We start from the raw sequence: 26134 nt of genomic DNA on the forward strand, positions 1-26134 counted from the left end.
ATTGTTAGGTTTTTATTACATGAATGATGGCAATATGTACATCAATGGAAAGCTAAGGGTGTTTGACACAATTTGATAGCAATTGAGATATACATGCCAAAATGATGTCATTAGTCGCGCGGCTGCCGTCTCAAGTTATGCTGCGTTCAAGCCCAGTGTTAAGGCGTGGTCACACGAGCTCCGAACCAAACTAAATGACGCAAAATGACGTCGCTCTCAGCTGTAAAAAGTTCGGCCAAACCATTTCGGTACTGCTCGAAATTTCGTAGCCGAACCCTTGCTCTTATTGGCTGGCCAAAATTCTAGAATTCTAGCGAGCACGCGTCAGATTTCTCCTTACGTGCGTGTGAGTAAAGTTAAAAAAGAAATGGGACGATACTTTTATTTCGTTAAATAAACAACATGAAGCAATTTACGACAAGGTTCACCCGGACTTGTGATTGTGTTGCATAAATGTAAGATGCTGCACTTAAGTTTTGCATAAATGTAAGAGAATGGTTGTGATTTTCTTTTGTGTAGAATATAAGTAGTGTGTCATATTCATCCTGATGAAGTATCGTTGACTGATTTATTTATGTAAAACCACAGTACTATGATAAAGACTGTTTTTGTTTGTTACGTACTCAGCATAGAAAAACATTAATATGTTAATAAAAAAAATATAATTATGTTGATGGAAGGGGTTGGCAAAATCTTTGTATCGAGTGATTTATTTTGAGCAGCTGAATGATCTTCTAATAAATTTGCTGCGTAATTATAATTTATAATTGTTCCTCAAAGTTTTTTGTTTACAATAAAAATATTTAACTCAAATACATAACAACTACCAAGGAAACCGTGTCCTGTCTCTATACCTATGGTATCTAGGAAGCGAAGTGACTTCGGATGCCGTGTGACATGTGCCACGAACCGAATCAGCCTCTGAAGCGAACCGGTCCTACGTCGGTTCGGTGCTCGTGTGACCACGCCTTTACGTGTCTCTATTCGGTCAGTCTCTGTGACGAAGTCCAACTATAGATGTCATAATAAGCATTTTCACTTAAATCTGAGCGTTGCAAGAAAGGATCTCATTCAAACTATTATATCTCTGGATTGAGTAGGTCTAACACGACAAAAATTACATCAAATTGAAGTTCGACGTCTTAGCTTTATATTGATATCATTTTCATTTGCGTCAGTTCAATAGTGTGCGTTCACCTTTAAAAGCCTAAATGTTTGGCTTTTGATAAGCATGTCAATGGGTTTGTTGCACCTCACACTGCACCCACACAGCTTAAGTTTCTGAGAAACGCAGTGTAGCATGTTTTTTGCTACTAAAAAAAATTCTGGACTTTCTACCCCGAGATTTGTTTGACTACAATTTTTTTTAAATAGTAAAGTGTTTCCCACTGAAGCATAAAGCATAGCAGAGTATGAGAGTACTACATACTCGGAGTGATGAGTACAAGTTTCATTACAAGGTCAAGGTCATTAAAAGTAATTTATGTTACTATAATAGTCCATCAGCAAACTTCCTTATCACTAACTTCTCCTTATTCAAACTTCCTTAGAAATAGGTCAGGTGTTTCAGAGCCAGATAATGACAGAACCTTTTTCCTAGCGAGACGCCCAATGGCTCTTCAGATATAGAGAAAAAAACAATGCTTCCCCAAGGTTTTTAACCAAGGAACTCCTGAATGCTAAATAACTGATCAGTACGCCATGTCATATGGCAGTAGTAGCCAAAGCTTCAGGATTTCCAAAAATCACCAGACGATTGGATACTGCCAATTGCAATATATCACTATCACGATATTATTATTGTTAATATTAAATTTAAAAGGACTTGTGAATTTTTGTTAATGTTTATTTGTATATTTTGACTTAAAAAGAAACTGTTTTGTGTTTATGATAACTAGAAATATTTCATAGATGCCCGTGTACGTGGAAGGTCATGGAATGAGCTTAATATAAGACTAGAAGGCCAATGCTGTTTTAGTTCCAGTATCGCTCACTCTGAAAATTGTTAGGTGTGAGATAAATCACCATTACACAATTAAATAGCTATACCGAAAGGCTCTAGCAGTGGCTTGAGCAATTGCCAGTGTGTTATGGTTGATTAGGTTTGCATATGGTGTAATTTCATGTCTTTAAAAATTATAGCTAATAATTGGGTAAATATGTCAAGCCGCGTGCAACATTTATGTTGACAGTCTGGCCTTGTGAATGCAATCACACTATTAGCCGATTTACTCACGCTAGCTATTAATGTTAGTGAAAATCAATCAATCGATATTGAGGAAGTATTTACCTTATCAAGGCAGGATGAGCAAAGAAAGTTTGAGTGAAGAGACAAGGGTAATAATGTGAGGATAGTTTTGTCTCATCAATGTCTCTTTTGATGTTCTGGTATACAATGTATAGTGTGGTGAGTTAGTAGAGAGACTAGTGATAGGAAGGAATGAGAGAGTCCCTAGTCTGTATAGAACACAGACCTTCGGTCTGTATGTATTCTAGCATAAGAATATCCTCATTCTTCTAAAACCTTCTAGATTGCTAAAGAAGGTATATTAGGTCTTAACAGAGACCTAACATACCTTCTAGAACCTTCTAGATTCTTCTAGGTTTTAGAAGAATGTTAACGATAAGAACCTTCTAGATTGCTCTAGAAGGTATTCTCCTAGATCTATTTTATATGTGCATATATTTAATCATTATTCACCGTGTTTGGTTAATTAATATTCTGCTATCTATGTTTATATTTGACATTGTTCTATGGATGAACTGACCACAGACTTCTGTGTTCATATTGATTAGGGTATACCTGTACACACTAACACACTGTAATATAAATACAATTTAACACCGAGGAGCCAAGTCGTCAAGTCCGAATTTAGCCTTACTTCGGCAGAGGCCAATAAAACTCATTATACAGTAACCCTTATTTTTCGACAGTTAATCTGGTCCAGCACCAACCTTCCCTTCAATTTTTAATTTTTAATTAATTTATTTTACTGTCAAAGCACTGAAGCCATGAAAGCTGTACAGCAAAGTAGCCAGGGTGTATAACAAACACAACCAAAACGCTTTGCAGAATCTTCTCCTTCAGAAAATGACAGTTTGCAAACGAAAATATGCGTAAAGGGAGTCATTAAGTGGTCAAACTAACATTTAAAAAAATATAATTGCTAAAAACCACATACCGTCAATTTGTTGAGACTTATCTTTGGTGGTTCATGTTACGCTTTTTGTTAAAGATGTATTGGGTTAGACAGATTTTCTCCACTGTAATAAATTTAGCGCGCTTTCATTTGAGCACTCTATGCCTGTCCTCGTTACCTCTATGGGTGTCCTCGATTGAACATTTCGATTTCTATATCATACCCCTCAGTTTTAAAAGCACTGAGGTAGTTTTTGTCTTGTTTGGGAAATGCATTGGTACATGATAACTGAATCAGGTAAGCTTTGCTGACAGAGTATAAGTACATGCATAGAGATGCATCAGCAAAAGCTATAGCCTGAGAACTTCATGAATGTTAAATATTTGTAAGCTACAATAGCCAAGATACATACTGCCTTATATCAGTTGATGTATCTTGGATAGAGTTACTACTGTGTTCGTCTTTACCACCTTAAAGAAGATAACTCTAATTTAATGGATATGCTTAGAACTAAACAAATGTTTATCAATCACCCATTTCTGCTTGACATATGTTTCTATCATTTTGTCATGCACATCCCTCTAGCATACACAATCATTATGTATCCACATCAAATGATGCAGACTTGGAGTTGTGCACATGTTGAGTTACCGTGTGCTAAGTGTTTTAATAAACAGTGTATGATGCCAATTAACACGCTCTGTTAAAAATGATAAGAATCTCTACTCCTGAGCTAATCGCAGCGCATTCAGAACCGCTCAAATCGAAATAAAAGTGACTCAAGTATGAAAAATATTCACAACGGATCAGCTTGCGCATCATTCGCAAGTGCCGTTTCCATTGTTTACAAACATAAAACATTCAGCAGAAATTTTCAAGTAACAAAACTCACTTAACTTGAAGATTCCGGGTGTTTCTATCTTGTGAATAACGAGAAGCTTGCAAGTTTCCCATGGAAACCAGAAATGCTCTTGGAGGCTAAACTTTTTACTAGGTGTCACATAATACTTTTAGCTTGTAGTTGTGGTCGCGAAGACCGATGGACATGTAACAAATATTTATGAGTGATTCATTCATTTGGAGATCACTCTGTGGTTTCGTATATCATCTGGCGGTTGAGCAGTGTGATAATAATGGCTGGCGCTATGCATCTAATTATAACATTTAACATAAACTAACGGGTAGCCTTAGAACACTAAAGAATGGATGCAAGTAGAGGGACGAGTACACTAAGCCCATTGTTTGTAATGTTAGCAGGACTTAAGATAATAGTTGACCAAATAATTAGGGCAAATGGAGTTTTAAGGCTTTGAAGAACAGCACAAAGGTACAGCCACATGTGCCGATTTTTTCATTAGTTTCGACCGAAATCACGAAATGAACGAAAAACACAGAGTTATTCGGCCGAAACTCACAAAATTGTCTGAGCTGTGCATGCACACCGAAATTGTTGACAAAACGCTTGTAATTCGCTAAACAAAGTTATTAGCGAGCGCGATTTTAGCAATTGTTATAGTTCAAGACATGTATTATGACACACAATAAAAGTACCAGTGCAATTCAACATAGTAGATACGATGCAACTGCCTAGATTGCACTATTGTTGGTTGTTTATCGTTCAGATACCATGGCTACGAATCATTTCTTTTTTAAAAATTTAACAATTTTTTTAGCAGCAAATGTTTCAGTTGCATTGTATTTACTTTGGCGAGCTGCGTTAGTATTTTTCTTGCGTGCGGCGTTATGTGTCTCGGACTATATAAAGGGTGAAGGCTGCTACTAGGGCTGAGTGAGGAGATGGACAAATGTTAATACTTTCATCACTCTAAATACATGGAAATCTGTCATATGCTGGGAACAGTTCTGTTGTGGATATAGATAAAATATATCACTTAAAACAAGACAACACAAATGCCATATAGCATCTTCAACAAACAATAATATTACAAGATACTGGGAAACTATAATTTGGTTGCAGAGAAAATCAGTACAATATATTTGTGGGTAATTGGCTGCATGTGCTTTTTTCCTAAGGCTGGCTTAAGCTATAATAACGGCTCTTATTATAGTAAAAATTAAGACTAGCTTAAGTTACTAGCTTAAGTTACTCAAATTCATTGGGTTCAGAAACTTAGCCAATTAAAAATAAATTTTCTATGCAAAAGCTTTTTTATTATCCGTACAACGCAGGCATTCAACTAGTATATTCATACATGTATATAAAAGGCATGTATAATATACTATATAGATAATTATACAAATAATATACATAATTTATCAGATGAAATGTGAAATATATTGCAGTAGCTAGTAATAAGTTAACGTAGTATTTAACCTTTTGAATCCTGACGGCCCTCTGTTTGCAAAAGCTGTTTCTAAGTAACAGCTTAAAGCAATCAGATTAATTCTTGCACAAGATGTTAGACCAGCAATCTCACTTCCATTTGTAACAGTTTTCAAATATCTTTATCCAATTCCTTCGTTATAATAACAAATTTTATTAGTACGATATTGCAAAAAAAATCTATATGACTCGTTTGTTGGTAGGTCGTAAAAAATTGTGATGCAAATGAAGCATTTTATGATAGTAATTATAACTTTCCAGGATATTTGAGTCATGAAATGATGATGAAAATATAATACTGTAAATGTTTTTACGAGTTTTTAAAATCGAACGAACTTTTATAGTTCTAGCCCGAATAATGATGAAATACTATTTTTTTCTGTTTGATGACATTTGCTGTGGGTTGCCCAACTATTTTGCTAGTGTTTATTCAAATATCATTGTATTATGAGCACATTTATATATATTTCATAAAAGTTTAAAAACTACGGATCGTTGGACAAATTGCCCAGGGTTACTGACACCAGCAACAAGAACGGTCATGGTTCAAAAGGTCAATAACACCAAACTAAGTCAAACAATATAAAGAACACATTAGCAATGAAACGACCGCCTAACAAACCAGCAGGTAAACCAGCATACTTTAGCAAGCCTGCCATATCTTTACTCTAAGCTACAAAAACTAAGGTTATATAAATATTGAGGTTGCTCTATCACTTTCCCCATGCTGACGATTGCTTATGACTCTGGCTACTGGCAATAGGAAACTGCTATATAGGAGGTTGGATCAGTTACAAAAATGTTTAGGGTGGAGAGTGTAGTGTATATGAAAGAGAGAAACCTGAGAAGGAAAGAGATAGCCAGTGTATACTAGTTGTCAACAGAGCCCCACACAATAGACTAAATGTAGTACAAAAGAGGCAAGCTCTGTTGCCTTTTGTTACGGGAGACTATAATATCACTGGTCAGTTCATGTGTCCCCGCATTTCCCCAAACGCTAGCATGTCATAGATTGAGGCTCAGGTACATCTCTTGTTGTCTGCAGAGAGTAATTGTTTGGAAGAAGATTTGAAAATCGTCAACATTAAAAGGGATAGCGCCTATCGTACAAACGATATAATCATGTAATGCCAATTTATCTCACACCTGACAATTTTTTCAAAGTGAGCGATACTGGAACTAAAATATATGGGCCTTCTGGTCTTATAATGAGCTCATTCCATTTCTAATTATCGTGAACATAAAACAGTTTCTTTTAAAGTTGAAATTTACTAAAATAATTATCAAAAGTTTGCAAGTCTTTTTACATAATAATATCCATTTGCAATACTGAACTGTTTGGGTATTTTAGAAATCATGAAGCCTTAGTTGTCTGGTAGTTTATTGAATATTTTGAGTGGTCTGTGCATAAACAATCACTCAAAGATCGCACATCGTGTCTGGTTTGGTTACTGCAAGCAGAGGCTGTGTATGTTTTTCAAGAGCATTGTTGTACAAACAACGGCTCTGTGGTTTTGGCTGGACATTTGAGTCCAGTGACAAGATAGCCTCCATGATTGGAGACATGCCCAATTGCAGAGAGCAATCTAAGGTTAGATGTCATTCTTGTCACCACCTAGTGACCTTTTATGGAATTGAACCAAGCCTAAACTTGTCATAGCGATCTGGCACAATTTGCTGACTGCAGTGTGTAAAAACGATGAACCAATAGCATTCAGAGTAATTCATCTCCCCATAAAAGATAGTCAAGTATAATTCTTCCATGATTTAAATTTTTGAGTTTAAGATCATACAGAAAAAAGATACAGAAATTTTTTAATTTTTTTAGTGAATTATTTGATTCAAAGAAATTTATTACATAAAAAACAGTAATAAAAGTACCAATGGAATTTTTTACTTTCATCAAACGAATGGTATGCATACTGTTTTATCTTAGCATTAACTACAACGTACATAAACTTCGACATAGCCGGACATGTACGTCATATACACACCTTCGTGACATCAGTTGTGCGATTATGCAACCTTGAGGTTGTCCTAACATTGGCGGTGATTTTTCATATTTTCAAGCCTTTGTGCAGACGGAAAATACCAAAGATAATTTTGGCTTTAAAACCACTTTAATTCATTAGTCAACAAATGAAGTATTTGAAGCATGCTGATTGGCTGGTTTAATCATGTCTGCCAAGCTGGCAGTCAAGTGTATGTGCATGTACCTATCGCGCAACATTTACCTATCGCGCAACATTTACCTATCGCGCAACATTTACCTATCGCGCAACATTTACCTATCGCGCAACATTTACCTATCGCGCAACATTTACCTATCGCGCAACATTTACCTATCGCGCAACATTTACCTATCGCGCAACATTTACCTATCGCGCAACATTTACCTATCGCGCAACATTTACCTATCGCGCAACATTTACCTATCGCGCAACATTTTTGGACTTCATTGTAGTCGATCAGATAGGAGTTGGCCTAACCTTTAGGTTACAACATGTCACAATTCTGTGTAATGCCTTGTAGTTTTGCTGCATGGTAGCATTGTTCAATCTTCCTCTTGATTACAGATCAATAGATTCAGTAGAAATGAATCATCGGTGATTTAAAGAGAATTAGGAAACAATTTAAAAGGTTTTTCACAAACAAAATGGCTATTCTTTCAAGTGCATGAGATGTTTATCAGTTTAATGGCTCGTATGCAGCTATGACCTTCTGCAAACTTTTTCGAACTGGCATATGTTGGAGCAAATCTTTCGTTTTTTTCGTGACGTCATTTCATCGTTGTCGGCCATCTTTATAGACAGTTTTATTGTTAAAAACACAAAGCTTTTGCAATGATAATTTGAAAACAATGTTTTTGTTTGCAAACTTTTTATCATAGTATCAAAACAACACTTAAAAGTACTAGTAAATAAAAGAAAAACGATCACTTTCTACAAATATGACGATTTTTTCATGAACGAGCGCATGTGCAAACGATTTGATAACGTAAAAAAACACGATGGATAGTCTCATAAGCATATACAGTACTCCCTCGCTACTTCAGAGTTCAACTTTGTCGGCTTCAGTACTTCAAAGGGTGACTTGAATATTGAACTTGAATTTTGTTATTTTTAAATTTTCATTGAATATTTATTCAATAGAAACTTGAAAATAAAAAATAACCAAATCATATGCAAGATATGCATATACTTACTGATTATTAGACTTATAACCATATGAGAATAATCTTTTCATATGTTCAGTAAGATGCTTGCTCAAATTTTACATTGAATGTTAAAAAACTTAACATGTAGAGGTGACTATAAGTAGAGGTTTAACTGTATATACATATATACATTACTTACATTTGTTAAATATACATTATATATGCATTATATTCACTATATACAGATATAAACTATATATAAATTTACATTGTATGATCTTATATACATTATATTTACACTATTTATATCATCTATATATTATATGCATGCATTATATGCACATGTAAATTATATATACATTATATGTACATATATATGTTATATATACTATACATATTTTAAACTTGAGCAAGTATAAATTGGAGTAAGTTGCTATGTACCTCCCACCACCTCTACCTCTGAACCTAAGCACCCAGGGCTGATACTCTGAAAGAAAAACCCTCCTGGATAGGCCCAGACTTGAATATTGTACCCCCAATCACCTGGTTGGTCAATTTGAATTTGGATTTTGTACCCCCCCCCCAACACCTGGTTGGTCAATTTGAAATACACCCCCTAAACACTGAGAGTTCCCTAGAAGGCGCACCCCGCTAAACATCCAATATGATTCATGCATTAATAAAGCAGAAAAAGCTACAAACAAAATTACCAATTTTATTTAAATACGTTTTTACTTTGGATTTTTTGTTTGTTCAGTATTGCAAAACGATCGTTTTTTGCAAACAGCTTATTTTTGTTGCTAACAAAGATCAATATATTTTAGTTTACTATTGGTGAAAAAGTTAAACTAAAAGAGGCATTTAGCTAACCATAAATCAATTTATAAAAACCGTTCGTGTGGCGACATAATAGTCGCTCTGCCCACTAGCGTCAGTATCGCAAAACGACAATTGTCGCTATGCCTGCAAAAGGGTTAATAAAACTGATTCCAAACATCAACCATCAGGTCATCATTTTCATTTACAAAGGAAAACAATGAATATTAATGAAAGAAATATCATATGATTCATTCTGAGTATATTGCTAAAGGGTTGCTAAGATGATGCAGTGTCGACTGTTTCTTTTCTCTTACTTTCCCGGCAGCAAGCATGCAGATTTTAATGCCATATGAATTAAAATGAAGACTGGAATTTCAGTGCACTTTCTTGTTACTACTTTGGCTGAATAAAACCTTAATGAGCATGAGCCCTTTTACTGGCTTGTCTGTGAAACCCCCTAAAGAAGCAAATTCACTGACAGTGCCCCATGGTCTGAAAACTCCCCCTAAAACGGGATTTTGGGCCGAGCCTAATTGGCCTTTTAGGGAGGAGTATCAGTCTTGGGCTTAAACATTGCTGAGTCTGTTTCTCAGCTCGTGTGATAACAATAACAATAACGATAAGATAACAATATAAACTACTTTTTTACTTCAATTCTACTTATTTTTATTTATAATATTACTTCAAATTTTTTACATATAATTTTTTACCTTGGTTTTTTACATAATTTAATGTAGTGCACATTTAAATACTATGTATCATTAAGGAGGCCTCTTTAGGAATCTCGTAAGTTTTTAGGTTTTGGTTACGGTCCCACTTGCTTCAACAAGCAACTTGTTTTGACATACAAAGCAGATTCTAAAAATAATCTAGAGATGTGAAAATATATTTTGAAAAATAACAAAAAACACAGTCAAATCATCTACGAATAATTTTTTCATCTTTTGCCATTGTAGGTTATTTAGTTTCTAGTTCCTGTTGTCTAGAGTTGACTACATTTGTATCGAGTTCTCTAAAAACTCACTGAAGAAGCTTATTGTATGAAAATTATTCAGGTCAAACCCAGCTAAATGACACATGACAGCCTGATTAATTCAACACTGGGTCAGTATGTAATATACGCCATACTGCACATTTCCACTAGGGCCTAGGTCTGCTATAGAGTAAACAGTAATCCATCAGCCACTTAGTAGGACACCTGTCAGGGCCCAAAACGTGGTGCTAACACACTAAGCCAATTATTTTTAGCTAGGTGTGAGAGCGCTCAGTCAGTGTATTCAGTATACTCCCAGGTCATTCATAATGGTCACATGTTAACCCTTTGAACCCTGCCCGTCTTTTTGTCAATGTGTGTCGTGTCAGTAACCCTGGGCAACCAGTCTAACGATCCAAAGTTTTTAAACATTTATTAAATATATCTGAATGAGCTCATAATACAAGGATATTTGGTAAAAAACTAGTAAAAATGTTGAGCAACCCACAGCAAATGTCATCAAATAGAAAAAAAAACAGCACTTCACCATTATTCGGGCTAAAACTATAAAAGTTCGTACAATTTTACAAAACTCATACAAACATAGACAGTAATATCATATCCGTTTAGCACTTTTTCATCATCATTTCATGGCTCAAAATATACTGGAAAATTATAGTTGGTATCATAGAATTCTTTATTTGAATCACAATCATTTATTACCTACCAACAAACGAAACGTATCGATTTTTTTCGAAATATCGTTCTAGTAAAGTTTGTTATTAAAACGAAGGAAGTAGGTAAAGATATTTGAAAACTATTATAAATGGAAGTAAAATTTCTGATCTAACATCCCGTGCAAGAATTAATTTGATTAGTTTACTCTCTTACTTGGAAACAGCATTTGTAAACAAAGCCGTGAATGCCGGAAAACCGTCGTGAGGGTTTCTGACACACCCTACGCAATGCCAGCAAACCGGCTGTTAGGGTTCAAAGGGTTAATCATATCATATTATCTCTAACAAAGTGTTGTACGATTATGTCTACAAGCATCCTGGCAGTGATGCGTGCCTTGAGAGATCGCCTCGTATGATAAATTTATGTACAATTATTTGGGAAATCCAGTGGGCGGTCAATTGGTACAGCTGGTACACCATGTCAAAACCTGCGAGTTGAAATCCCGCATGATGCAATTTCTTTTTCCTAACTTCCAACCGTGGCGCCAGATGGACACGGCTGTTATTATAGTGACGACTAGCCAAATTCCCGGTGTTGCATGGATATTAAAAAACAGCTTATAAACAAAGGCAAGTAATGTAGTTGCCATTGGTTAACTTGAGTAAGCTAGTATTGCAAAACATACTAATAAGAGCCGTGAGAGCAAGCTTTAGTGACATTGTGTGTAACACAGAGTCGCTATGTGTATTTTACTCCAGATAATGATTATCTGCCTATTATAAAACCCATTGTATTCCCTTTAGCTTAATGGGTTAGCTTGTTGTCTTGTGAACGTAAGGTTCTTGAGATCAAATCCTCTGCGACACAAATGTTTCATTGCTATAACTGGGCAAAAGGTGCACAGAAAAACAAGCACTGAGATTTATATATATATATATATATATATAGATTAAAAAGGTTCTACTCTACTGTGTATAGATACGTGATTTATAAAGTTGTGAACCTAAACAAAAATCATTTAGTTGTGATCGAAAATCTGTCACCGCCTTATCTTTTTGAATCAAACAACTGCAAAATATTTTTCAAATGATTACACCAGATATGTTTTAGACGCACTAGTTGTTGATATAAATTTACGAAAACATTTTTTTGGATTATTAATTTTGTTAAACATATTCAAGTTTTTTTCTCAGAGGTTAACTGAGAGCACAATTTTTGTTGCATTAACATCAGCAGATAATATTATAGATTGGTGTTTGACTAATACTTTTGTAAACTTTCAACAAAAACCAGGTTTTATCACCATTTTCAAATCATGAAAACAAACAAAAATATTTGTGATTTTTGCAAAATATTTATGATAACAGAAACATTTATGATACTATATAATAATATAAAATTACTGGTTTTCTAAAAGCCTTTCAAAAATCGTCTGTTCAAACCCTTAATTCATGAAATCAGAGTGTGAGTTAATGGGTTTGAAACAGATCACTTCCGACAATAGCCACTGTTTATGGACAACTTTTTTAATTTCCTTACCCTATGCGCATACCCCCTATGAATCCCTTTACACATACTCCTTACATAGAAGAATACAAAAGCACCATCAAAAACTTGTCTGTTTCATGTTGCTAGTAAATCTTGAAACATCCTGGCAATCGAGTCACCTCAAACATCAAAAACAATCGCAAATGATAGAAAAACAACTATACTTTCTAACAAATTCTACTAAAATTTTTGTGCAAACTCGCCTTCAGGTCATTGGGTGTGTAATGATAAACTGATTGCTTTGAATTAACAAGCTATACACTTTAGGAATTTCATACTAGATTTACTGTTAACAAATTGACTGCACTCACTCGGAACCTAGGAATGACAAACAAAAAAACACATAGCTATGTTACCCTGATAGGCTATATCAAGCAGTTTTGTGGCTGTAATTCCAACATTCTTGTAATCAGTGCATACTGCTAAGCAACAACTTCAGAAACATGACCTTGTAACGCAAAATATATCCAAGAATAACTATCTGTAATCATTCTTGCTTCATCCCTTACTTTCCAAGCTAATTACCTGCATTGTGGCTTTTTAATTTCATCCAGGACTACAATAAATTAATCTTAGTTTAAAAGACAACCTCTAATCTAATTAAGTGTGCAAGCTAACACTGTATGGCTATACAGCGAACATAAGAATATCGCCAGATTCCTATACGATATGTCCGATGAAGCGGTAGAACAATGAAGCATTGACCGGTGGGGCAAATTTCGACAATCAAATAATGGCTGGCCTACAGTGGAGACATAACCAATCATCAGTATGGGTCTATCATAGTCTCAGCCTATTTAATGACAGAAAGGCAGACTACCATATGACACAGATAGTTTCCATACATGCCATTTGGGACTTTCGATGGCTACACAGGCGAACAAAATGCGTTTTTTGCCAATCCTTGTAACCCATGAAAATTTGTTGCTTTGAAACAAACGTGTTGGCATACGTCAGTAGAGATAGAACGATGCATCTGTGACTGAATAAAATAATTGATTAAAAGATCTCGATTCCAGTATATTCATTTCAAATGCATGCTAGTCGCGTACAAGATTGGCTTTTGATCAATGATGACTACATCAATTCAGATAAAGACAAACATTATCATTTATAACATAATACATATAACAACAACCAGTATCTATGTAAAGTGAAATTGCTTATAAAACATTTCAAATAACTTTTTAATAATTAAACATATTAAAATCTTTTTTCTATAGTTTATGTTAGGTCATGTACTTGAAGTATATAAGAACATATATATATATATATATATTATATATATATATTATATATATATATAAATATATGTGTGTATATATGTGTGTATATGTATATATATTATATATGTACATATATGTACATATAAGTATATAATGTACTTGAAGAATATTGCAATGGGAATAGTAACAAGTGCTTTATTACTAACATAAATCATTGATGACCAATGTTACATCTATATATATATATACAGTCAAACATGGATAACTCGTCCACGGATAGCTCGAACACATGGTTAATTCGAACATTTCCTTTGGTCCGTTCCCACGTAATGATAAATTGCTATAGATAACTCGAACTCAACACTGTTAATTCGAACTGTTTTTTGCCCAACAGCTACCGAAACGGTTGTTTTCGCTTTAGAAAATCGCTTTATTCAAAGCCATAGAGGTAAACTTCATCTTTTCGTAATTCATAAGCGTCGTTATTACCACCATCGGCAAAATATTTTGTCAACGACTTTTCTAAAAGTTTGGTGAAATTTGATTTATACTGCGATACGATGAATAGCACAGGCTAGCCGGGTCACGCGCGCAAGAATTTTCGCCACGCACATACAAAACAAAAATCGCATGTTGTTTTGTATGTGCGTGGCGAAAATCCTTGAGTGCGTGACTCGGCTAGCCCGTGATGAATAGTTTTCCGACGTTGATTCCGTGTTGAATCAACGTCGGAATGTTGAATGTTTAAAACGTCTTAAAAAATGTTGTAATTAAACGTATACGTTGTCTGAGCTACAAAAAACTATTCATCGTTTGACCTAAACACAGAATACGTGTGTACATTCAATAAGTATCTATTAAAAAAGCGTGAGTGATATAGAATGTACAGTAAAACCTCGTAAAACTTCTAATTGAACTGCTGCGGAGTGTTGCTCTTAACGAATCCCAGGTAAAGTAAGGTAATCTGCATAAACTTCAAGAAAAAACGGCAAAATTGATCGTGGGTAAAACCCCAAAAGAAAAAAATGTCTTTTCTTTTGAGCATTTCAACAACGATCAAGTTTTGCCAATGTCAATCTGAAAAACGTCCTGGCAATAACATCACCTCAAACAACAAACCAATCTCAAGTGATAGAAAAATCTCTATACTTTTTCATGAAAACGTTTTAAACTTTACATTAGAAGCATTTAATTTGAAACAAGTCATTTGTGCTTTTGATTTATATTATAGTTTGTATATGTACATGTATCTACTAATAAATAAGTAAATATATGGACTTGTGACAGTGCTCTGATAACTTGAATGCTCTGATAATTCGAACACTTTTGCTCGGTCCCTTGAAGTTCGAGTTATCCATGTTTGACTGTATATTTCTCAAAGTATGTCTGTGTGTATGTCATATGTGTGTCTGCATTCTGGCTATAGCTATTATTAGAATAACTGCAGCTGGACAACAATGCTGATGCAGTGTCATGGATTACTGTCATTAGAAGCCTAGCAGCGTACTGCAATTTTCCATTGACAATGTGCCAGGCTAATATCTTGAAAGTTACAGTTGTTTGACAAAGTTTTAAAACCTTCACAGTTGTTTTCATTTTTCTCTTAATTTATTTAAACTACACAAAACATTTCTCATGATATGTAGTTTGAAAGTTAGAATGGTAAATGCTGTTATATGTTAAATACAAATAAATTTTCTGTCCAGACTTTTTTATTACCCGAGCAACGGCGGGTAGCACAGCTAGTATATATATAAAGCTGGGCATTCAATTAGTAACATACCTTTTGAAAAGACTTTAATAGATCCAGCAAAAATGTCATAGACTTGAACATGACACATCGCTCAGCAGCATCGGCGTTTGTAGCCACAGCAAATATTTACAATACGTTCGACAATGCAATTTATTCGTGCGTAGCCAAGCTTTAGAAGTTTGTTGAAAAAAACTCAGTCTAAAACCCTAGTGTAGACTGTTCTCCAACAAGTCAAACCTTTTTGTGAATCAAAATTTAAAAAAAACTTTCCAAGTTAAAAATTTCATTATTTCATTTATCTATTTAAAAAAGCGTATCGGCAAAAAATCTTTGTGAGTGTGTTTATGCTGTGTGTCATATTCACAGGCTGTATAATCTTATTGGCCGGTATCTTGCATCTGCATTTTGTTTTCTTGAGTGCCTAACAGACCGAAATAAATTCCTTTCAATCTGCTAAAAATCCGTAATCCACTCCATTAGCTACGCAAGTTACAGTAATTAAAGGTTTTTATATCAGATTTACAAAAATGAAATTCCTAAAACATTCATCAAAAAAATTAAATTACTTTACGTGAATTATGTGCAAAAAATTAATAAAGGCTGATGTCGTATATAGGAGAGCTTATAATGCTTTATAATTACTGGTTATTTATACACATAATCTTCATAATGTACATAACGCGATTAGTTATTATTTCTATATATTATTATTTATTAGCGTGTGTTACAATGTAGGTTTGATCCATTTGTTCATACTACGATTATGTTGTTTATATAAGCTGGTCTACTACTGCTAACATAAGTCAAATATTGTCTGCAAACGATAGTAGTCTTTCCTAATATTGAGGAAAAATAATATAATGTAATATCATTTGGTTTTTTTATCAAACGCTTATCTCATATGGGTGTACTAGGTGAATGCATGATGTTGCACTAGTAATAAAAAAGTTTTTTTCGTAGAAAATCTATTTTAATCAACATATACAACATTTACTATTCTAACTTTTAAATGAAGGTAATTGTTTATTTTTGTGTGTGTCTGGCCAATGCATAATTCAAATATCTAAAAAGTCAAGGCATAGCTAAAACAGATCGTTGAGGAACATTTCTTACTTCTTATGCTGCACATTCATTCAAGATGTAAAACAGCTTATAAACAGTGGCAGGTAATGTAGTTGCCATTGGTTAAGTTTCTTTACCTAATAAATTTGAGTAACTTAAGCTAGTAAATTAAGCTAGTATTGTAATCTTTACTATAATAAGAGCCATGTTTGCCCGAAGCCAGCTAAGAGTGTTAGGAAAAAAGATTGCAGCTCACAGGAATCAAACCCTCACCTTCAGATGCACGGATGTGAAGCCTAGCGCACTACGATTAAACTACACAGACACCTTGCCATGCTTCGGAATAATTGTGAGCATAATCATTACACATTTTGATCTCTCACAGAGCGCTGAACTGCAAGCGTGCAAGTAACTGTTATTAACTGAACGACGACCAATCAACAAACACTTGATTTTATATATAAATTAACGGTTATATTACTCTTAAAGCGAGATTGTTACACATCAATATTCGGCTATGAAGTGGTAATATTCATAAGATTTCTGATTGCTGACGGCAGTCAGCTGGCTCTTCTAGCTCCTCCTTTCATTAGATGCTACAAAACACTTTTGGCAGCATAACCAGCTTTAAATATGTAAACATATTTCTTCGCCAGAACAGTTTTAAAAAAACTTCTTTCATAGTCTTGAAACACTTCATTTTTTTAAACTTTCAGACACACCTCAACTTATGGCATACCATGAGCCTGTAGTACGGCTTGACACAGCGTTTAGTTTGTGTTCGACCAAGAGCCGTGTGGTGCGGCTTTATACAAAATTGATTATTAAGTAATCGAAGATCGACTCCTGATTAGTGAGTCGTAAATTACTTGGCGTAAATTACTTGGCCTACCGTGTCTGTGCTTAAACAAAGTGAGACAATCATTGGCCCGCATTGAGCCAATAGAGAACATGTTTACAAACCCCACTGAGCGAAGTTGAAAAAGTGCTTTGAGAAAACTTATTTTTTTATCGCAATTTTTTTTCTTCTTTGCAATTACCATCACAAATTATAGATCAATGGCTAGGGATTACCTACTGGGTAATAATACCAGTGACAGTGATTATTCTTAACTATAATAATAATAATAATGCTTAAGCTATAGTAATAGTGATAACTCTTCCAACTCGGAATATTCTCAAGTTGTTAGTCTTGGTAGAAGGAGCCAAAAAAGTGTCCTGAGCTCATTCTACAACACATTTTATGCTATTTATTGCATCACCTGATTCAGAATCTTATGCTGATTAATTTGATATAAAAATCTTTTTCATAGGCCTTGTGATTTGAGGGGTATGACAACTTATATGACTCATTGTAAAATATTAGGTCTTATCGAACATTTAATTATGTCCCAGTAAGAAAAATAATTGGGTTGCGAAAGAGTTAAAATTTAAAAATTCTCTAATGTATCAAACCTGTAATGCCTTGAGAGCCTCAAACTATTCGCGACCGTAAGCCGATGTATTGGCCAATCAATAGGGTTTCACATTGTTTTATTACAAAGCCTTCACGATAGCTAGACCAATCAAATTTTGTTTTCAATGAGACAGCCTAGTCGCCAAAATAAAAATTTTTTGGCTTGGCAAATCCATTTATAATTATTTTATAAAATCGGAAAACTAGATCGATATCGTCATGGCAATAATAAATTCACTGTGTTCGTTAAACGCAAAGCAAGAGTCTTTGCGAGAGTTGATTCACTAAACAATTTTATACTTATCTTGTAGAGAGTTTTGTTTTAAATTGGATGCATTTTACAGTAAAACAATATCTGTCTTTATTCTCGAGATATTGCATAAATACTAGCGGTATGTTGATCTTTGAATTAATTTAGTCAGAATAACGACTTTAATGCAGTAGTGAACAAGTTAAATTATTTGCTGTAAGAGAATACAGTGTTAAGTTTCCTTGTTTAGTTGTACTAGCTGCTTTGTTTTGACACTTGCTTAATTTGATTACATCAGAAACTTTCTGTCCTTTTCTCATACACGCGATTATAAAATCCCTCCTCAGCAATGCCACATATCTTATCAAAGCATGGCATGTTATGCGCAGCTGCGGAGTGGTGGGTGGATATGGTCACCATTGTTTACAAGCCATGATTAAATCTGGGATTAAATGTTGACACTGGCACAAAGGGGATTAGTATTCAAGAAAAGCTATGAGGAATCCCCAGCTCTTACAGGGTTAAAAGGACAGTCGGTACACTACTGTTGAGCGGTGAACTATTTTGAAGTTTACAGCTTTGCACATTTTGACTCCAACCAGATTTAAGTTTTGTTAAAAATAGGACATTAAGCCTTTATATTATATTTAAAGTTATATATATTATATTTAATATAACATATATATATATATATATATATAATAGACCGTTATATGTTATAAAGTGCTGCTTTTCTTATCTTCATTCAGCCTTAATATGTCCAGATATTGTTGTCCAGATGTCCAGATATATTTCACTATGCCTTTCGTTTCACCTCCAATGACTTTTGGCCTTCAAACGTTTACGGCCTACATTTCCCGGTGGGTAATTGCGCTGATGGAAATATTTTTTAAATATTTGAAGCTCTAATCTCCCCATTTTCATATTTTCATTGTAAAATAAAAATGGGGTTATGGCAACACCTTACTATACTATTAAAAGTACTTCTAACCCCTTGTAGATTTAGTAAGCTTGTAATAAGAAAAAACCTCAGAAGAGATGTTATTAAAATATTATTTGAAGTGTTAACAAAAATTTCAAAGAGGTGACTAAGGTATGATTGCCCTGGAGTCTATCTTTGCAGTTCACGTACCATATCTTAGTGCTACCTTAGCATGAGGTCTACCGGCCTACCCAGGTGCAACCGGAGGTTTACCACGTGTACCAAATTATATAATATGATATATATCATATTATATATAATATATATATAATATATATAATATAATATTATATAATATAATATAATACTATAGCCTATATAATATATATTATATATAATATATAATATATATATATTATATATATAATATAATATATATTATATAATATATATATTATATAATATAATATATATTATATATATATTATATATATATATATAATATATATTATATAATATATATATTATATAATATAATATATAATATATATATAATATATATATGTAAAATAAATGCATGGAAATGTATAACGCCCATGAGAGAGTGATGATACAGCGGTTGACCTCATGCCAAAGTGCTAAAAGGAGGTTAACCTCAAGCTAAAGATCTCAAGCTAAAGATCTCACTATAAAGTAGCTACCATGTCTTAGACAGCTAGACAAATTGGCTAACACATACGAAGTAAAAAAAATGAGAATTTACAAAAATGTAGAACTGACCAGTTGAAGTAACCAGGGCTCTACTAGAAGCCAATCAGCACGCAGCCTAAATAATAAATATATTTTGTTTGTTTATTTTAATTAATTTAACTAACGCTTTCTTCATTAAAAGTGTTTTATAGTTAAGAATGGTTAAAATTAATTTGTTAGATGAAGAAAAAAGGTCTTGTCACTAGAATGTCGTTTCACTAACAACAAAACATTTTTGTATAAATAGTTTGCGAAAGTTTTATCTTATTGTAGCTAACATAAACACCGTTTTAACTTGATTCTCATATTGGCGGTAATACCTCGGTGGCTTTTGTACCACTCTTCACCTTTTCAGTGCTCTTTAGGAAAGTTTTGTCTGCAATTTGCTTACAAAAGTTGAACAGTGCTCAACTCTTGCACTCTCCGCTGGAAGGTAACGCGGCTATAATAGGTCGCCATTTTATTGAGAGTCCCAGCTTTTAGAATCCTAGTTTATTGGAAACCAGCCTATAGCACCTGTTGCGATTTTCAAAGCTTCTCATTCGCGACTAAAGCCTGGTTTCCATATGACAGCGCAAGGCGCGCAACAAGGCGCACGACGCCGTGCGTAGTCCAGCTGTGATATGGAAACGTCAACGCACGACGATCGCGCGATGTGACTACGCTGATCGCAAGGATCCAACAGAATGGATCCTTGCGACGAGTGCGCGCGATGATGTATCCCACAATACATCGCTCGACCTTTTCAACCTATCCCACAATTTAAACCGAGGGCTGTTTTCTGAAGAAATTGGTCTCTCCTACGAAAATGAAAGGAAATTACCCACACTGTCCAATGCAAGCATGGCGCCTATGTGCGATATGGAAACACTGCATCGCAGCCCAAGAAATGCATTGCATACGATCACTGGGCCGCGCACGATCATTGCGCTGTCATATGGAAACCAGGCTTTACCAACGTAGCCTGGCTGTTTGCTAAGAATATTAACTGAAAGAAAAAATGTCGCAACAGAGGCATGCAATTAGTAACAGCTAAAACAAAGATGTCAATGTTTTCTTTCAGTAGGTCAATGCCCAATTGGTCGGACGGGCAGTGCTATAACATTCAAGACAGCTAAACGACTACAATGAATCTATGGGAATCCGACCCATTTGGCGTTAACTTTAAGCCGCTTCAGTACCTCGTGAGTAAAAAAAATTGATTAAAAGTGGAAAAAAATGAACAAAAAAATGTAGGGCTAGAGGGTTTGTGTGACAGACATGGCAATTATGATAATATGCTTCACTGACCTAAAAATATACTTTTTCTGCCAAAAAATGTGTTAATACTAGAATTACCAAAGAATCATAACCCAAGGAGACTTGTGCATAGTAAGTTTCTTTCTTACCTCCATTCACTAAAGATGATTGATTAAGAGGTCACAGTCAAGGACTGCTTCATCGCCAATACAGTTAAACATTGACATACGAACTTAGAACTTGGACCATCTATGAGTTTTATTTGTATGTCAAACACCATATGTTGAAGCGGATATTCTAATAAGAACATATTGTATTCCATTTAATTAGTTTCATAGCTTAAAAATGATAGTTCTTTCAAGTAACTACATACAGCACTAAAACAAATCTCATAGAAAACCTAAATTAAGCGTAGAAAATTTAATTAAAGGAGCTTTTAAATTTTATTTTTATTTATCTTGTTTAGACTTTCGACTTTCATCAGTTCGAGCATTTTTTTGAAAAACGGGAAAAACCAATATAAGAACATATTGCACTATATTTAATTAGTTCCATAGCTCAAAAAATAATAACAAATACTTTATTACATATAAAATTGAAACAAATCTTATATAAAACTATGTGAAAAGCTTAATAAAAGCTTAAATTACTTAAGAGACTAAATTAATAAAGGAATAATCAGTACAACCAGGTTTTTATGGCGTATTCTCTTTAACGTTAAAGACAGATAGTGAGGTGTAGCCTTGGTTACGCAGGAGACAAATGGCACATACTTAAATATGGTGATAAAGATATGGAACTAGGCTAATATAGAGCATGTGACGTCTGAATTAAAAATAATTACTTATATATTTTCAGATAATTTTTACATTCTATTTGCAATCATTTTGTCTAGCCATTCAACTTCTATTGTCTCCGGCATTTTTTTGCATCATTTTTACATTTTTTTATGATAGCCTCTAGACAACTTCATAGATTTTTTTCAAGTTAATGCAAATATATTTGCTTATATTTTTTCATAAACAAAAAAAATTATTGCCTGCTTCCTTTTTCTACCATTTGCAATAGTTTTCTTGGAGTCCATCATTTTAAACCAAAGACAGGTAGGTATGAAGCACCGTTTAATGGTATTCGAACACTGTAATACCATGCTATGAACAGACAGCATGCCTACGTAGCAAGTTACAAAATTCTGGACATCATATGTTGAAAAATTATTTATGATTTATGATTTAATATTAGCGAGTTTTACACCATATATTGAGAAATTTATTTGTTAAAGCATCATGTGTCGAGATGGAATTATTAACAATTATTGACAAATAACCTGTTAAAATGTAAAATATTTAAATTGGCAAAACATATATATGCTACCTCCTGAGCTAAAGATATTTTTGCATATAAATGGTTATAATTTATCATCACACAATATTATTATAAGCATTTGTGGGTTATGCTAAGGCTTATACCGCGTTCACAGACGGTGTATATGAACATTGGTGCAAAGATTTATGATACAAACAATAATATTAGTCTTGGATAAAAACTGTCATTCGATGTCAACCATGACGACATCTGACTGCAGCTGAAAGATGTCGAATGGGAAACAAGCTCTAGGAGGTGTATAAAACACTAACAGCTTATTGATGATGGCTAACGAGAGCAATGTATCAGGGAAATGTCATAGAGCAATGTATCAGGGAAATGTCATAGAGCAATGTATCAGGGAAATGTCATAGAGCATTGTATCAGGGAAATGTCATAGAGTATTGTATCAGGGAAATGTCATATAGCATTGTATCAGGGAAATGTCCTACTTCAGATGCGAGCAGTGACTCATTATGTAAGTGAAACCATTGGAAATAGCTTATTGTGTAAGATAGCTGAGCAGTCACTTTTAATTTAAAAAATTTGTTTAGGCTTCGACTGACAAAACCAAGACAATTTCTTACAAACTAGGCGGCATGTCTACTTCATACTAACACTAAAGACTAGTTCATACTGAATCAAAGTATGATGTATCAAAGCAGAGTTATCCTCTCGGCGGATACTCGCCGATCGTTATCTTCTCAACGAGTATTCGCTGATTATGTGCATCATAAACCAATGACATCGTCGAAACAACAAGGATACGTAGAATAGGGTTGCAACTGTCAAACTTTCCCGATAGTTTGACAAACCTTCACGACTGCACTACTTCCACGATGATGATTGGTTATCGCTGATGGCTTATTCTATATTTCATGACAGTTGCTGTGAAGCTAGTATTTCATCGTTTCATCGACCACGTTGTGTAACGAGAACACTATGTCGCGAACCATTCGCTGACCTAAACCCGGATAGGTTTGTGATAATATGAATAATGTTATCCCAAACGATCACCAATATATTGCAGTATTAATGCCGATATACTGTGATGCAGTATGAAGCAGCCTAAGGGTGAAGGCAACACAGACATGAAGATACATATAGTGATATAGTATCTGTTTTAAGTATCATTGTCAGATTATCATGAAAATTTAAAAGCCAGATTTTGGCAAAACAGTTAGTCGTTTTGTCCTGTTGAGTTAAGTCATTGACAGATAGATTTTATGTGCAGACTTGAAAAAATAATCACTGTTTCCATGATGATGATGCAAATTTGGAGTTGTGCACACGTTGAGTTACAGTGCGATAAGTGTCTCAATAGACACTCACATGGTGCGGATTAACGCAGGACTTTGGGATAAAATGAAGAATTTTATGCTAGAGCTCATAGTGGCGGATTCGGAACTGTTCAAATAGAAATAAGGTCAACCAAAGTGTGAAAAGTTGTCAACTTTTTTACTACTACATTAAATTCGCTATTCTGACCAAATTAATTCGAGTGGATTTTCGAAAAATCGATAGACCGCTAGTATTTATGCAATATCTCGAGGTTCAATGCAGATATTGCTTTACTGTAAATTACATATTATTAACAACAAAATTTTCTACAAGATAAGTATAAAATTGTTTAGTGAATCCCACTCTCGCAAAATTTCTGACGCTTCCTTTGCATTGAAAGAACGCGGTGAGTTTACTATTGCCATGACGATAGCGAATTGGTTTCCTCGTTTTGAAAAAGCTGCACGTGATTGGCAACAAGGTTGCTTCACTGGAGACAAAATTTGATTGGTCTAGCTAATTTGTAGACTTCGTAATAAAAAGAAAATTGAAACCCTATTGATAAGCCGATACATCACCTTACGGTAGTGAAAGAGTTAAAATGGAATAGCTTACACGGCATTTTTTTGCGAATTATCCGCAAGCGCCGTTTCCATCTTTCGCAAGCATGAAAAATTAGATAAAAATCTGCGAGTAAATAATCTCGCTTGATCGGCGGATTTTTGCTGTTTTCATATTGCAAAAACAAGCTTGTGTCATGGAAGCGGATTGTAGGCTATGTAAACACGGTGCGAGTAACTTACCAACAGCTTCGCCAATAGTGAAGCCAAGACAAAGAATGCTGGCTATGATAAGTTTACGTCGTGCTATTTTGTCTACTTCCGTCATTTTGGAAGAAAGATGGCTGTGACAATGATCTCCATCTTTCGAGCTTGTTGAAGATCTGTGATCCCTGGGAGACATCTCGAGTGAGCTGCAATGGTTAGTAGAAACGTACAACCAACGTTTCAGTTTTAATAGAAATAAAACAGCAAGTTGAAATCTAGTTACAAAGATGTCCATATTCTATAGGAAATACTATTCTATAGGAACATATTCTATATTCTTATTCTACCGCACAACATACTTTTGGTGCCAAGATTCTGATGCATACATTATGACCTACGAGCAAACTAAAAGAGCGATCATTTTTTTGGCAAAACACTGACGTGTGATATACATGTACAATGTAAATGTTGATGGTTAGCCGATGCATGAATGCGACACAAAAACTTTTTGTTAGTCTCCATTGTAATATATTTTTTCCTATCTAGTTACTATATTCTTATTTCTTATTCTCAAATACCGTATTATAGCCATATCTCGCCTAGTGTTAGTGTTTCATACCCTACATTCCAAAATGATTGTGTATTTCAATTTACGTCCTGCTGGGAAGCATCTACACACTCAGTTAGGCTAATTGCTTTTGGTCATGACACTTGCTAACCCTTGTCACCTCTTCTTAAATGAGTTTCTTAGCTTTTGACAAGCTGTCAGTATGGAAGCTTTCTCCAATTATTAGAGTTTCAAAAATACTGTGACTAGAATTAACAACTTAAGCGGTGTATGCTATATCATAATCACTGTACAGTATTTGGCTAGATACAAATACTGGATGATGAAAAGTTGCTAACTAATATTCCAGCCAGCAAGAAAACTTGTGAGAGTTTACATGCATTCAATTTAAACATCAGTCATTCTCACACATTAAAAGGTCCTAAATGTAATGCATTGCAAGTACGCATACCTGTTGACAACTAGGAGAAGTCAGATCTGCAATAACAAACTATACGTTCTCCACAAATGTCCTTTCTTAACTCCTGCAAGCCTTTCACTAAAATAGGTCCTGACACTCTTCTTCACAACGTTATAAAGATAACTAGCAAGCGATCTGTTCTCATTCGACAGTGCTTTTTACGGCCCCGCCCACTGACTACAAGCTCCTCCTATTTCACTCTATTTAGCCAGCTTCTCTAGCTATACTGGAGCAAATAGAAGCCATTGAATCTGCAAAGCTTGAACTTCATTCGATTAAAATTTCAGGTCAGTATTATCATTCCCTTCTGGCTTTTACTCTGAGATGTTTTGAATTTTTTCATGGAATGCCAGCTTTATAACATACTGGGCTCATA

The 26134-nt window shown here is 34.5% G+C and overlaps 1 protein-coding gene across 1 annotated transcript in view; it reads right to left on the reverse strand.

Annotated features, from left to right (window-relative positions):
• Positions 1 to 25861, reverse strand: part of LOC137403710 (proton-coupled zinc antiporter SLC30A2-like) — a 65026-nt gene extending 39165 nt beyond the window's left edge. Inside the window, exons 1-2 of the mRNA XM_068089723.1 lie at positions 25750 to 25861; positions 24767 to 24936 (exon numbers count right to left, since the gene is read on the reverse strand). Coding sequence (XP_067945824.1) covers positions 24767 to 24926 — 160 coding nt within the window. The 5' untranslated portion in view covers positions 24927 to 24936; positions 25750 to 25861. The remainder of the gene's footprint in view (positions 1 to 24766; positions 24937 to 25749) is intronic.
• Positions 25862 to 26134: the final 273 nt, after the last annotated feature.

This window comes from Watersipora subatra, chromosome 9 (assembly GCF_963576615.1).
Source record: "Watersipora subatra chromosome 9, tzWatSuba1.1, whole genome shotgun sequence".
Classification (NCBI taxonomy): Eukaryota; Metazoa; Bryozoa; class Gymnolaemata; order Cheilostomatida; family Watersiporidae; genus Watersipora; species Watersipora subatra.